Below are 15,712 nucleotides of genomic sequence, written 5' to 3' on the forward strand. Positions count from 1 at the left end.
GATAAAAAAAATAAAAAGAGTAGAGCAGGCCACCAAGGCCCCTGCAGAAGAGACAGGGAGGAGTCCTGCCAGGCTGTGTACCATGAGTGTCAAAAAGTGAAAATCAATCACCCTGCTCATTATAAGTCAGAGTTTCTCACCTCTTCCCAAGGAAAAATGAATAAATATGTATGACTGCAATCAAAACAATGATTATATATCACTGTTTAAAAAAAAAAATCCAGAAAGAAATACAGGAATAGAAGGGGAGGAGATCATGCTAGTACCAGCCTTTCACAAAGAGCAGAATTCAAGCCATTAGACATTTCAAGAACAGTACCATGCATTATTGCCAGTCAGGCTTATAAAGCCATCTCTTGAGTTCATCAAATGTACCTGCAGCATTGGTAATAAATACTTACTCTCAGTGATTTTTAATTTCTTTGAAGTGCATAGTAGGGAGCTTTTTCTGTATTAAAAATAGTGTTTTACAGTAGTAACAAACAGGATGTTCGAAATTTAACACGCAAGCAGTAACTGCCACAATAACACTTTTAAAGCAAGATGGCAAGATTAGTAGTTTCCTGTACCTCGGTCATCACATTTCCCCCAACTACATCCGTGACAGATATGTAATACATTCTATATATTACTACGACTAATAGGAAAAAAAAAAGGACCATGTGCTTTAAAACGATGCTTTGTAAAAAGTAGCATCACCTTCAAAGGATTCCTTTAAAAACGTCCCTGTCACCATCCCTCCCTGCTCCTGACACCTCCTGCGTGCTCTGTGGCACCTGGTACACCAATTCGTCTGGGGCGCTTGGACCTGGCTTGCCACCTTTTGGGGTGTCATACTGGGCCCGGGCTGAGGAGCAGCTGTCAGTCCTGGAGAGAAGAGTGTTGTATGTTCCCACCAGAGGAGGAGGTTGGTTCCCTGTAGCTTTGAAAGTGGACGTTGAGGGCAGACCCACCGAAGCTGTGGTGTGCCCCGATATATCCATGACGATCGGGGTTGCGTACTCGGGCCCAGTAATTGGGAGTGGTTCTGCGTAGGCATGATAAACTTCTTGCACGGGGGAGTTGTAAGGATCTAGGTCAGCATAGCCTGTTTCCTTTCCTTCTTCTGGTTTAAAGGTAGACCTCTGATGAAGTGTGCCAACAATCCCTCCCACAAGCGGCTGGGCATACTCTGTGGACATCGAAAAAGACAAACAGAAAAGTTATCTCACTGAAACACAGCTCATACAACTTACAGTGGAAGCTACAGGCTCACAACAAAAGCAAACACTTCTCCATGGAATTTACAGACCCTGTAAGAACCAACTTCAAAATTTAAGTTAAAGATGTCGATGTTATCTTGTACATCATAGCTATATGTTAATATGCCAGAAAGTCTCATTCACGTAATTTTGCATTGTGTCTGTACATGTTCTTCAGATATATACAGTCTTTCATTGGAAAATAAATTTTCCACTATTGGAATAATAGAACAGAATTTCAGAGATTTTTTTCTTTTCAAATATGAGGAAATGTTTACAATAAATATGTACCAGGTTAATATAACAAATACTATAAGGCTCACTATGTCTTTCCTGCTCCTATTTTAACACACCTAAATCCCCCAAAAAACAAACAAATTTTCAGGTAAACGGATCAAAAATGCCCCATTTTAAAGAAATGAATGCCTCAATTTTATGAATAGAACATGTGAGGCACAGAAATGACTCTCTCAAGGTCACTTTTTAATAGGGTGGTCGACCTTTGGATAACAGCTTCTCTCTCACATGAAAAAGAGAAAAGATGCTGCAAATCCCAAAGCACCTCACGGTGAGCAGAGCAGCTTTACTCTGCCTGTGCTGAGGCGGCCACACAGTTACCTGCAGAGTCCGTCTGCAGCATCGTGGTGACTTCTCTGGGACTCAGGTGGTTAACTTCACTGCTACTGTAGCGAACGGGGGTTTCCTCGTGCTCCGCGGATTTGGCAGGGAGAAACTGCTTCATTCCTTTCCACCAACCTTCATTGTGGCGGCAAGCAAAAGAGACCATTAAATAAAGACCTGTGTCTGAAATCGTAACAGTGTGTTAAGAAAAATCCTGTTGCATTTAAGCCATTTCTATAACAAATATCTATACAAACTAGCCTTTATGTTCAAACTTTTTATATTGTGGTAACATAAACATGGATAAGATGATAAATTTTAAGTATACAGCTCAGTGGTATTGGATAGATTTACATTGTGCAACCATTCCCACCATCCACAGCTGTAACTTCTCATACAACTGAAACTCTATACCTGTTAAATAGTAACTCTCGAAGTCTCCTCGCCCCCCAGCTCCTGGCAACCACTCTTCTACTTCCTGTCTGATGATTTTACCTACTCTAAGAACCTCATCTGAGTGGATGCATACAGTATTTGTCTTTTTGTGACTGGTTTCTTTCTCTTAGCATAATGTCTTCAAGGTTCATTCATGTTGCAGCATATGACAGGATTTTCTTTTTAAGGATGAATAATATTCACTGCATGTACATACATTACATATCCATTCATCAGTTGATGTTTCTACATTTCAACTGTTGTGAATAATGCTGCTAAATCATGGGTGTAGATACTTCTTCGAGACCCTGTGTTGAATTACTTTTGGTATATACCCAGATTGCTGAATCATATGGTAATTCCACTTTTTATTTTTTGAGGAACCACCACACTGTTTTCCACAGCTACTGTACGTAACATTTTACATTTCCACCCTACAATGCACAAGGGTTCCAATTTCTGCACGTCTTTACCAACACTTGTTTTTTGGATAGGCATCATCCTACTGGGTTCATGCGAGGTGGTATCTCATTGTATTTTTTTTTTTTTTTTTTTGGTACGTGCCACCAGGAACCGAACCCGGGACTTTCTGTTCCGCAGGCCAACACTCCAACCACTGAGCCAAACTGGCCAGGGCTCATTATAGTTTTGATTTTCAGTTCCCTAAAGATTAGTGATGTTGAGCATCTTTTCATGTGCTTATTGGCCACTTGTACATATTCTCTGGGAAAATGTCAAGTCCTTTGCCTATTTTCCAATCGAGTTTTGTTTGTTGTTGAGTTTTAGAAATTCCCTATATTATCTGAGTATTAATCCCTCACCAGATATATGATTTGCAAATATTTTCTCCCATTCTGTGGGTTGCCTTTTTACTCTGTAGACAGTGTCTTTTGATACACAAAATTTAAAATTTTTCATGAAGTCCAACTTGTCTATTTTTTCTTTTGTGACCCAGGCATTTGTTTATCAAAGGAATCACTGCCAAATCCAATGTTGTGAAGCTTTTGTCCTAGATTTTCTTCCATAAGAGTTTGTTTTTAGGTCTTACATTTTGGTCCTTGATCCATTTTGAGTTGACTTTTGTACATGATGTTAGGTTAGGGTCCAACTTCGTTCTTTTGCATATGGATGTCCAGTTTTCCTTGCACCACTTGTTGGAAAGACTGTCCTGTCCCCAGTGAATGGTCTGGGCACCCTTGTCAAAATCACTTGTCCACGTTTGTAAGGGCTTATTTCAGGGTTCTCTATTTTACTTCATTGGTCTATATGTCTCTTAATGCCAATACCACACTTTTGATTACCGCTGCTTTGTAGTAAGTTTTGAAATCAGAAAGTGTGAGTCTTCGTTTTGTTCTTTTTCAAGATTGTTTTGGCTATTAGGTATCCCCGAATATTAGGATTGATTTTTCTATTTTTGCAAAAATATCATTCGAATTTTGATGGAGATTCCTCCTGAATCTATAGGTTGCTTTGGGTAGTACTGACATGTTAATAATATTAAGTCTTCCAATCCCTAACATAACATGTTTCCATTTATGTCTTTGAAATTTTCTTTTAGCAATGTTTTCATTGTATGTCTTTAACTTCCTTGGTTAGTTCCTAAGTATTTTATTCTTTTTGATGCTATTGTAAATGGAATTTTTTCCTTTTCAGATGGTTGATTGTATAGAAATGCAACTGATTTTTGTGTGCTGACTTTATATCCTGCCACTTTGCTGAATGCATTTATTAATTCTAACAGCCTTTTTTTGTGTGGAATCTTTAAGGGTTAATTCTTCAGATGTCTGGTAGAATTTACAACTGGAGACATCAAGTGCAAGATTTTTCTCTGTTGGGAGGTTTTTGATTACTAACTCAATTCCTTCTCTAATTATACATTTATTCAGGTTTTCCATTTCTTCATGATTTAGTCTTGGTAGATTTTGTGTTTCTAAGAATTTATCCATTTCATCTAGGTTATTCAATTTTTTGGTGTACAATTTTTCATAGTATTTATTGTCTTATAATCTTTTGCATTTCCACAGAATGGGTATTGTCCCCCCATTCATTTCTGATTTTAGTTATTTGAATCTTCTCTCTTTTCTGAGTCCATCTAGATAAAGGTTTGTCACTTTCATTGACCTTTTGGAAGAACCAACTTTTGGTTTCATCGATATTCTGTTTTCCTTTTCTCTATTTTATCTCTGCTTTAATCTTTATTATTTCCCTCTTTATGGTAGCTTCTGGTTTAGTTTTTTCTTTTTCTAGTTCCTCGCATGGTTCAAGATTGTTTTTTCTTTGATAGACAGTATAAAGCAGAATATGGTAAGAAATCTCTATCAAAAGAGTACACAGAAGCAGATCACTAGCCAGATATAATTTTTCTATGGTAGGGGTGGTTTTTAAATTTTTTTTTTTTTTTTCCAAAAAATACTTTTCAAGGTCCACGCAGCATGTGCTCAGCTCCCCCCACCGCTCTCTTCTATCCTGGTCATAGTGGTGAACTCTCCTGACCTCTAGCAGTTGTTCCTGTGGTAAGACTGGGAAGTGGGAGACCCGCAGGGGCCTCTGGGAGAACCTGCAGCAAACTGCCACCTGCCGGAATTCAGATGACAACTTATCATGGCAGAGAAGGCAGACTCCACGGACCCCTAATCTACTGGCCTCTACTTGGTAACTGCCCAGAACAGAGTGACAAACACACAGTTCCTAGGACCAAAATCCTTTGCTTCGTACACAGTGTTCATGCGAGCCTCAAAGAAAGCTGGTCTCCTCGAGAGAAAGAGATACATGGTAAAACCCAGACTAGTTTTCTAGGGAAAAAAAAAAAAAAGAATTCCTTTCTATTTCAGTGCTTATTGATGAGAAGGGGTCTGCCAGAAGGGAAAGACGATCAGAACTGAGGAGGAATGCCATTTCCTTCCTGACCATGCTGGGGAGTGTCAGTGGGCCTGAAACAGCCCTCCGTCCACTACTTCCCACTGACGCAAAAAGAGGCCAAGTCAAGAGTTACCTGCCCGGTCCCAGTAAGGTAAATCGTAGGTGCCTTCAGTTTTTTTCTTTCTGGAAAAATACAGGAAAAAAAGTTAGTAAATAGAGTGAGTTCTCTGGTAAAAAAGCTCTGAAACTGCAGGACAAACACCAGAGTTAATCATTAGTCAAGAGCACACACTTCCACTCTGGTCTGCCCAGGGGAGCTCTCCATTTCATCCGACTTTGTCGAGGCTAATAAATGCGGGACTCTCAATAAACATCAACTGCCTCCTGAGACAGTTATCTTGTTACCCAACTATTTCAAAAGGAATACAGACATAAAAAAAGCTGAGTCTGTAGATAAAAAGACTAAATCAAAGATCCAGCTCTGACATGCGGGTGTTTACGGGGAAATCATGTCAGGTCGGATTTGGTTTCAAATGCAAATTTCGCAGAGCAGCAGCAGCAAAAATCACACCTTTTCTTCTGCATTGTTATTTTTCCAATGTCCTGTGTTTCCTGTGGTCCTTTGTCCCAGAGAAGTTTCAAGTGTCACATACCCTTCTTTGCACAGAATAAACCCCCTCAACCATCCCAGGATAAGTCAACTCTGTCACTAACAGAGGTGAATCACTGAGGGAAGAAAACAGGGTTCTCCAGGCCTGGGAGGTGATAGCACATGTTCAACAAAGAAGGTTCTGCCCCGTCCACCCCTCAGAATTCTGACATCCTCCCCAGGAGAAATCGCCCATCCCTCTGTTAAAAGTTACTATCTACCAAGCGCCTTTTACAAAGGACAATTTCTGATTCAAGCATGGGAGTCTAATTAAAATGAATGCTTTGAATGCTAGAGAGAAAGCAGACACACTAGTGCATAAATGAGGACAAGACAGTGACGTGATTTGCACAAGCTCACAAATGAGGCTTCTCAAAGGGCTCAAGCTACATGCATTTCCTACTTGGACACATTCTTCTCCAGCGTTAGACTATGTTTTTTATTACTAATATTAAAAACTTCATTATCTTAGAGTCTGGCTGTATTTAAAATAAAACACTTCATTATTCCAAAGTATAGTACAACGTAAAACTTGTGGTAGAGATGGTAGGTGCTGAAGCTATTCATCAGAAACGGGAATGTAAAAGAAATAATAAACTGCCGGTTTAACAGGATTTTTCTCCTTGAAAATCCTCTACCATAAGACTTCAAATACAAGGAAATCAATAATCTCTTCTAAATGAAGTTAGATGCCCTGTGTGGCTAGAACAATTAATTGAACGGTATGATTATTAGCCACGGCTTGTACTATAAATTTTGTATAATCTCAAGCGACAAAGCTTCAGGTTATTTACTCATCACGTGTCAAGTGCTCAGGAAAGTGCTTGGCACCGTCAGGGTTTCAGTAAGTTGCAGCTACGTTCATTATTATCCTCTCCTCACTACTCCCCACAGCCCTTTAATAGCATCTCCTCCCGCACTCCCTGTCGAGAAGCCAGTCGTTGGCAGTTTCAACCACCTCTTAGAAGTTCCTTCACTTCTGCAGCTCAGACCTTCTGTCCCGAGCAGACATGCATTCCGTCTGCCTCCTGAAGTCTGAATGTCCACAGGCTTCTTTAAACACCACCCCAAACTGATCTCAAGACTTGCTTCCTGCATCCCTCTCAACGAGTCTACGCCCCTGTCCTCACCCCCACGTCTCTGCGCTGCCAGCACAGTGGGTGGGACTTGACGGGCGAGTACACGTTCAGAGGCAGCCGTGGCTAAGAGCAGGGGCTCGGCGCCGGGCCCAAACCCCACTCCGCCACGTACTGGCTGCTGACCTCGTGCACGGTATTTATGCCCCTACCTCTCTTTCTTCTGTAAAATGGATTTATAACAGTACCCTTTTCATAGGTTGTTCTGAGGATTAAATTAGTTAAAACATGTAAAAGCATTTAAAGTAATGCCTGTGGTCATTTAATTTTCTATAAAAATTAGTTGTTGCTGTTGCTATCATTACTATGGTTGCTGTCCCATTCCCTGAAAGCACCATGAATTTTCTTTCCTGAACTTCCCTAAAGTCCTTTCCCCCTCCTCCTTCCCCTTCTGGCCTCATATTAAGTTGCTGGGTCTCTTCCCCAACACCATGAAGCTGGGATCCACTAGGATCCATGCCAGGTTTTCTGCACTGTATTCTCCCCCATTCTGTAAACTTTGGGGCTCATCACTGGACTCCTAGCACAAGGCTCAAGGAGCTCAAGATTTGTTGATGGCCGAACAAACGAAGTCATTCTCTCACTCCATCAACCCCGTCCCTCCTGATGTGTTACCTTAACTCCTGACACCTCTGCTGGTCTAACTGCACAAGCCAGAAACACCAGATCATCCTAGATCCCTCCAGCTTCATGACTTGACAACCAGTCACGCATCCCATCAATGCCGCTGGGATATCTCTCCCTCTCATCTCTGTTTGCTAGAATTGCTGTGCTATGTTCCTACCCGGCCTTAGCAGTTTCCTAATTCATCTTCCTGCCTCTTCTGGTCTCTCTACTTCAATCCACTTTGCAAAACTGCTGCCAGTCATCTGATACCACCACCTGTGTGCTTAACACATGCCAATGATTTCCCCATCTACAGAATGAAATCCAAATTCCTCTTCCAGAAAGCTCTCCTGGTCCTGGCCCAGGCTGCACTTCCCGGTCCTCCTGTCCTCCTCGGTGCTCTTCCAGGCCAAGCCCACATGCGGTGACTCAACGTCTGCCCACATTCCCAGCCTCCACGCCGGGGCTCCCCCGGGTCCCTCTGGTCTGGGCTTTCCTCCCTCCACCATGTGGCCACACCCAATGCCTTCTCTGTAGTAAAACATGTCAGTCTTAAGGATTACTCTTTCCTGAAGAAAGGATGTTAGAAAACGCTCATAGTTCTTGCATTTTGTGTTCTCCACGTCATAAACAACTCATCCAAGTCTGTTATAATTCATTTTCTGTCAGTCAATCCTTCCCAACACCATGAGGATCGCAACCGTGTTTCATTCTTTCAGTAGATGTTTCTAAGCACCTACTATGTCACTATCCCAGTGTATACTGAAAAAAAAAATTTTTTTTTAATCCTCACCCGAGGATATTTTTCCATTTTTTGTACAGATAGAGTGGGAGGGAGAGAGAGAGAGAAACATCGACGTGAAGGGACACATCGAGTGGCTGCCACCCACACGACCAACCAGGGTCGGGGACAAACTTCAACCGAAGTACGTGCCCTTAGCGGGAACCGAACCCGGGTCTCTCCGGCCGACGCTCTAACCGCTGAGCCAAACTGGCCAGGGCCATATTGAAAAAACTTGATACAATAAAAGTATTCAGTAACTGTGTAATTTAATATACTCATTTTATGGGAATAAAGGAGAAACAAGAATTATTTTGATGACTGTCTTAACTCTCTCAAAAAGACGAATTACATAGTTCACCTTCTGTATTTAGTTTCTATCTCAGTTGGAAACACCCCCACTAGGACCAATTGGAATGACTTCTTCACTAACCTGTTTCTCCAGTGCCAAGCACACACTAATATGAGAATGAGAGTGGTGAGGACCATGACAAGCACGGGGACAAGGACGGCGGCCAAGGCTACATCTGAAACATACCAAAGGCAGACATTATGAAGGGAAAGAGTGAAGGTTAACCACATCAGCATTCAAAAGGTTCTAGCTCAAAAAAATACCATCAACATTGTCATGAAACAAAACTAGGCATGAGCTGATAACCTCAAAAGCTTTCATGGATACATGGAAGTTTGTCACACTATTTAATTCACCTTTGCATTACATTAAAATTTTTTCATAGTAACTTCTCTTTTTTAAAAAAGATTTTATTGATTTTTTTAGAGAGAGAGAGAGAGGGTGAGGGGGAGACAAAGAGAAACATCAATGTGAGAGCAGAATATCAACTGGCTGCCTCCTGCACACCCCTTACCAGGATTCAGCATGCAATGTGGGCATGTGCTGAGTGGTAACAGAACCGGCAACTTTTGGGTGCATGGGATGATGCTCAACTGACTGAGCCACACCAGCCAGGGCTTCGTAGTAACTTCTTAAATCACCAAGACAACGATTGAAAGAAAAATGATAAACTGAGACAGTATGTTTTACATGTGATAAAGGGTTACTGTATTTAATATATTACAGGATATACAAAAACAAACAATAGAAAAGTTGGCAGGGATGAATGAACAATACATTAAAAAAACCAGTGACCATTCACTGTGTTTGCCTCACTGGTAACCGGAGAGAAATGGAAGTTAAAACAAGAATAAGATCCTATTTCTGCTTATCATATTCACAAACATTTAAAAGAACTAATTGTTGAAAAGGATATTAGGAAAAAGGCATTTTTATGGGAATATAAATTGATACTTTTTGTATAATTTTGGGGTAATATGTATAAATTACGATTACTTGGCAATTTCATGTCTAGGATTTATTCTTAAGAAAAAAATTAATATGACATTCAAGGATGTATCTTTTTATTTTTTTTATTTTTTCTTTATTGATGTTAGAGACAGAGAGGAAAGGAGAGGGCGAGAGAGAGAGAAACATGGATGAGAGGGAACATCAACTGGCCACCTCCTGCATGCCCCCTACTGGGGATTTGGTCCACAACCTGGGCATGCGCCCTGATTGGGAATCAAACCGGTGACTTCTTGGTGGGTGGACACTCAACCACTGAGCCACACCTGCTGGGCTAATCAGAGGCTTTAAAACACCTACAGCCGGTCCTCGTTTACCTCGGTTAATCCATCCCTGACTACTGCGACAAATGAATTTCTGAGAAGTAGGATTCTTTTACAGCCATCCCTCCAACTTCATGCTTCAAGTGGCTTCACTCTATCGCAGTTTTTTCAAATATATTCATTAAAAGGTGATAGAGACAGTGAAAATGACAGTGCGCGCTCAGTTGTCTGAGTCAATCATATACCCCTGTATTACAATTAAAATTAAAATTACTGTACGTATGGACTGAAGGTCTATGTATTCGAGCACCCGAGGAATCCTTCAATGCCAGATGCAACCGCTAGAGTCTGGAACAGATTAACCGCGATAAACGAGGGATGATGTATACAGACATCCCTCACCGAGAAAACAGCGATCGAGTGAAGCTGCGGAAGTCGAAGCGCGAAGTGGCGAGGGACGACTGTGCTTAGGTTTGGGTCTACAATATCACTGACCCACAGAAAAGGCGACATTCTTCAATTAAAAAACACCTGTACATTCTTGGTTATTCTTTTTAATGTTACAGGGATCCTAGTTCTGGAAGAAAGTGTTTTAAAAGGACACTTACAGTTTTGAGATTTTAAGGTTCTACAATCAGATTTTAAGATGAGCAATACTTTTATTTTATTTTTATATATATACACACACACACACACACACACACACACACACACACAAACACACACATATATTTATCTTCAGATAGAGCGGAAGGCAGAGAGCGAAGAAGAGAGAAAGAGAGAAACATTGATGTGAGACACATCGAGTGGTTTCCACCCACACAACCCCAAGAGGGGGCAGGGACAAACGCAACTGAGATACATGCCCTTAGCGGGAACCAAACACAGGTCTCTCTGGTCTACAGGCCGACGCTCTAACCACTGAGAAAACCGACCAGGGGGAGCAATACTTTTAAATGACTCTTCTTCCATCCAGGCATGTGGTCCGGATTCTGCCCAAACACATGCCTTCTGCAAACTGGCAAAGAAGCTTTCTGTGGATGCTAAGATCTCTTGGCTCTGAGAATTCCTACTTCACTCTAGATTTTCCTGCAGCATGAGAAAGAAATTGGTCTGTCTGAAAGACAGGAAAGTAACTGACACGTGGAAAGTTGGAGAAAGTTATCTGAATCCAGGCACATTTTCAGAAAATAAGAATGATTCAAGTTGCATGTGGCGCAAGTTACTCTGAGTGAATTGCTTTTTCTTCTCCGTGCTGTCTTGAAAATGAGTGAGTGTTCTTTACCTGCCAACTCTGAAACCGATTCCTCTAGAGCACAGATGCTCTTTTCCTGTATTCAACTGAAACTGTTTTTCAACAGTTTATAAAATAAAAAATAGTATGTTTTATGTATGTTAATACCTTATTTATCATTAATGAAGTTGGAAAGTAAATTCTACTGATACGCTTATAACCTGAAAAATTATAATCGAAAACATTTTAAAAAGAGACCAAAGGTTTTTTTGTTAACTCAGTATTTTTTAAAAAGTATTAGTTTTCCCCAAAACTTGTTTTTCTCTTCCTTTTTTTTGCCACCAAGTTCCCTATCTAGCAAATTACTATATAATTTTTTTTAAAAGGTGTGTTTCCTGCCACGCTCTTAGTTATTTCTAGATCTACTTCTAGGCCTGAGACTCCATGTGTCCACTGTACAGACACGAGCGGCAGGAGGGGCCTGGACTACAGCAGCCATCTCTAGACATTGAAAGAACCATTGCACACGGCTCCGGAGAACAGCAGTGCGTTTTTCCCCCAGGAAGGGAATCAGTTTTCTCGCTATACTTAAAAAACACAAGTCTGAGTAAAAGAAACAAGATTCAAGAGCTGGAAATGTTCTTAAGAACTGAAGCTGCAAGCAGTCAAACACTACTCGGTGACAGGTGAATGTCTGGTTTGCCCACCTTCTGTGACGTTTGGCGTTACGGTCGTGTTTTTTATATCAGGAGTGGCAGTCGTTTGTTCTGTCTGTGCAGGAAATTCATTGCTACGGCGAGGTTGTAGTGGTTGAGTAAATTTTGGGCCACGACCTTGAAAAAAAGGGTTTTATAATTCTTTATTCTTTTATCTACATCAGCTTGATTAAAATAGTTATTTTAGAGTGCTTTTAAATATATTTATGACAAATATTTATAGCACAAATCCAGGCAACATGAAATTCTCACGTGCGAAGGAGGCATACCTCTGGCTATTTTTGGAGGGGCTGTCGTGTTTCTGAGGTCGTTGCTGTTCTGAGGTGGCGGAGGTTGAGTAAGTTTTGGAGGACGACCTTGAAGAATGGTTTAGAAAAGTTTATACATTTTGTTTATAAAAATCTTAGTTATAAATAGTAATTTAAATGTCTTTACCATTTCTTAGAATACTTAATTCTGCACAGTAATTCTAAATCTCAGAGAGAAATGTGTCAGAAGGAAGAATATATTCTTTAATAAACGCACAAATATACTGGGATTTCTGTTTTTAAATAAATAAGTTGTCCGAAAGCAATCTCCTTAACCCATTTCCTGTTAGAGAAAACAAATGCAGCTCGTGGCCCGTGGTCCTTTAATGTCACATAAACACACTCTTTGAGGCTGAAGCAAATCTGACTGGCTTTCGGTGTGAACATAAAATACAAAAACTGTTCTTGAAATGATTTCTAAACGGAACTTGTCTCTAATCCTAATGTAACAGAAATGTATCTGATGACCAGAGGCAAACTTTGGGAGTAAGGTTAGGACTGTGATCCAAGAGTTATCTTGGGGTCAACGCTACAACCGCAAGCGCCACCAAAGCGCATTCTTGGGGCAAATGGGAAATTGGTTAAGAAAAACAATGGGAGGCAAATGATGCTGAACTCTAAAGCTATAAAAATTTTACTGCAATTGAATATACTACTCATCAATCCATTTAATAAATTTTTATGGAGGACCCACTATGTGTTAGCACTGTAGTAGTTCATAGAGATACAACAGTTAACACAGTATTAAATTATTATGTAATAATGAAGGAAGTTACTCCCACTTTTAATTTATTCAAAGTAGACTGAGGTTACTATTATATCAATCATCAGTGTTTATGCAATACAAATACATGAAACCTAATTAAAAATCATTAAGATTGAGACTAGATATGGAAAGTAATCTACTTACATCATCTCGTCAGTGACGCCCTCTCTCCTGTCATTTGGAAATCATTTTGATATCTAACTTTTTAAGAGGATAACTAGTTCTTTTTAAAAATTCTTTGAAGGCCCAGCAGTGTGGCTCAGTGGACTGAGCATCATCCCTTGGACTAAGAGGTCCCAGCTTGATTCCTGGTCAGGGCACATGCCAGAGTTGTGGGCCTGATCCCCAGAGGGGCATGCAGGAGGCAGCTGATCGATATATCTATTTCTCTCTCTCTTCTTCTCTCTCTCAAATAGTGATAAAAACGTATTTTTAAAAAATAAAAATTCCTTTAAGAGATAATGTAATTTAGAGGTTAAACCATTATTATTAATTGCCTTCTCTGAGAACAGCACTTAGCATGTCTAAGTAGTGACAATAACGTATCTGAAACATGGTGCTGCTTTACCTTTATGAAGAGCCTGACATCCAAGCAGTTCCACTTTCATGGCAATTTTCTGCTGCCATTGGGTAGGATTCACTCTAATAAAACGTGCAACAATTGGTGGCAAAAAGTTATTACGCACATCCTGGTGATAATCTTTGTTTCCTTGAAATATCTTTAAAAAACAACAAAAAATTGGTACTTTATATCAACAGAGGCCAGGGCTAAATTGTTCCACTGTAACAAGTATTTTTTTGTTTTTTATTTTTGTGGGCCTTAAATGAGATCTGCAAAGTATGATAATAAGAATTAATTTTTTGGGGGGTGTTTTTTTTTTTTATTAATTAATTTTTGTTACAGATGTTTCTCCTTTTCCCCCCACTGATTCCCCCCTCCCCCTCCCTCCCTGCCCTTTCCCCAGTTATAAGAAATAATTTTTAAGAAAATAAATAAATCACAATTTGGAAAACCATTAAGCTGTACATTTTTCATCAAAAATTCATTAAAAAATACAGTATATAAAATGATGTTAAGGTGATACACACACAACAAGAATAATGACTTGGCAATCTGAGAAGAGAGCCTCATTGCAATGGACGGCACATTGTTATTAAGGAATTAGTAACTCCAGTCCTGTGGAATGACCAACTATTTAAGTATGTTGACTTTATTTTCACCGTAAAGCATAATCAAAGATGTAATATTTTAGTGGAAATGCTTTACTGTGTACTTTTCATTTTTTCTCAATAAATAGACTGAGAGTGAACTTATATTGACAAACATAGGACAGATATATACCTCCACCTACTGGATAAACTACATAAACACAGTTCCCATATTCTCTTCCTTTCTTGTTGCTCTTTGAGCCAGAAAAGTGACAGTGTTACCTGACTAATTTAATGATAATAAGTAAACAGCAACAAATGCATTATATGAATAATTCTTAGGTAAAAATATGATTTCAAGTACTATCTCATTCCCTCGATTTCAAGCAAAAAATGATAATACCTTACACTGGAAGAGCTCCTAATGACAAAGCATTTCATATAATTAACTCAGCTCTCTTCATGACAATTCTGCAAAACAGACAGAGCCCACCAAACTGCAGCTCAGAGCGGGATCGCATAGCCAGTCAGTGATAGAGCAGTGATCTGCATCTGTCTCCTGACTGACTTACTGCTCCAGCAAGCAAGAAAGCCCTCCTTGTTCCTTCAGGCCAAATCATCTACAGGTAGTTTCTAATGACCATTAATAAATAAGCACTTGCCTAAAATCAAAGTGGTTTGTTTTTACCAGTTAAGGTAAGAGCAAGTAAATGTTTACTTCCTCAATCAAGTCATTTCCAATTATTATAGCTATTTTCTTCCTGCTGGATTCACATGACATTAGATTGTAAATTTCTAAGACATGATAATATCCTTCATTTTCTGAGAGGTTTATTTTTAAATTACAATAATCTCCACACTATTATTTCCTCAGATATTACTTTGAAATAAAACAAAGGCAATTATTTACAGTTCATTACATTAGTGGAACAAAAATAATGAATAAGCATCACTTTGGGATATAAAAACTATATCCCTGAGATCTTACTCCATACCACAGTCTCATTTTTATAGAAAATTGAAAGGAGAAAGGTCTTATAAAAACTAAGTAAAAAAGATTTGCTATATTTAACCTATGAGCATCTGTTTCAAATTCCTATGTACAGAGAGGTTTGAAGGTGTCATGAGGATAAATGGAAAAGGAAGTCAAAGTTCCCATTCTCAGAGAACTTAAATTTACTGGATGTTAGCACACACAAATATGGCACATTATTAAAAGCAATATATTATAAAAACAAGTACATACACGCCCATTTCAAAACAAACCCAAAAGCTCTCTCAGTCTGTATGTACGTGCTCATGCATGTATGCATGCTGAGAAAGGGTATGCAAACAAATACACCAATTACCCTTGAGTTGGGGACAGATGAGGGAGCAGATGGGCTAACGTAAGTGAGGCATACAGTTCCATACAAGGTCTTCCATTTCTATCCATGATAGTCTAACAGTGATTGGATTTAACTTTCTGCCTTAAATTTCTGAGAAATCAAATACAATATATGAAACAATGGTTTTTCAGACACTGGACAACAGGCAGCATAGTGCAACAATACCTGAGAAAAGGGACACAAATGAGGTGAGCCCCTCT

General features: G+C 39.6%; 1 protein-coding gene across 3 annotated transcripts in view; it reads right to left on the reverse strand.

Annotated features, from left to right (window-relative positions):
• Position 1: 1 nt before the first annotated feature.
• The window catches only part of DCBLD2 (discoidin, CUB and LCCL domain containing 2), an 88,740-nt gene continuing 73,029 nt past the window's right edge, over positions 2 to 15,712 (reverse strand). For 2 of the 3 annotated variants that reach the window (XM_036243207.1, XM_036243208.1), the window contains exons 10-16: positions 13,544 to 13,694; positions 12,171 to 12,257; positions 11,893 to 12,018; positions 8,762 to 8,855; positions 5,290 to 5,339; positions 1,860 to 1,997; positions 699 to 1,171 (exon numbers count right to left, since the gene is read on the reverse strand). In XM_036243207.1, the coding sequence (XP_036099100.1) occupies positions 702 to 1,171; positions 1,860 to 1,997; positions 5,290 to 5,339; positions 8,762 to 8,855; positions 11,893 to 12,018; positions 12,171 to 12,257; positions 13,544 to 13,694 (1,116 nt within the window). In that variant the 3' untranslated portion in view covers positions 699 to 701. Of the gene's footprint in view, positions 1,172 to 1,859; positions 1,998 to 5,289; positions 5,340 to 8,761; positions 8,856 to 11,892; positions 12,019 to 12,170; positions 12,258 to 13,543; positions 13,695 to 15,712 lie in introns of all 3 variants that reach the window. The other variant, XM_036243206.1, reaches the window with a different exon arrangement.

The sequence above is a fragment of the Molossus molossus genome, unplaced genomic scaffold (assembly GCF_014108415.1).
Source record: "Molossus molossus isolate mMolMol1 unplaced genomic scaffold, mMolMol1.p scaffold_m16_p_5, whole genome shotgun sequence".
NCBI classification, from domain to species: domain Eukaryota; kingdom Metazoa; phylum Chordata; class Mammalia; order Chiroptera; family Molossidae; genus Molossus; species Molossus molossus.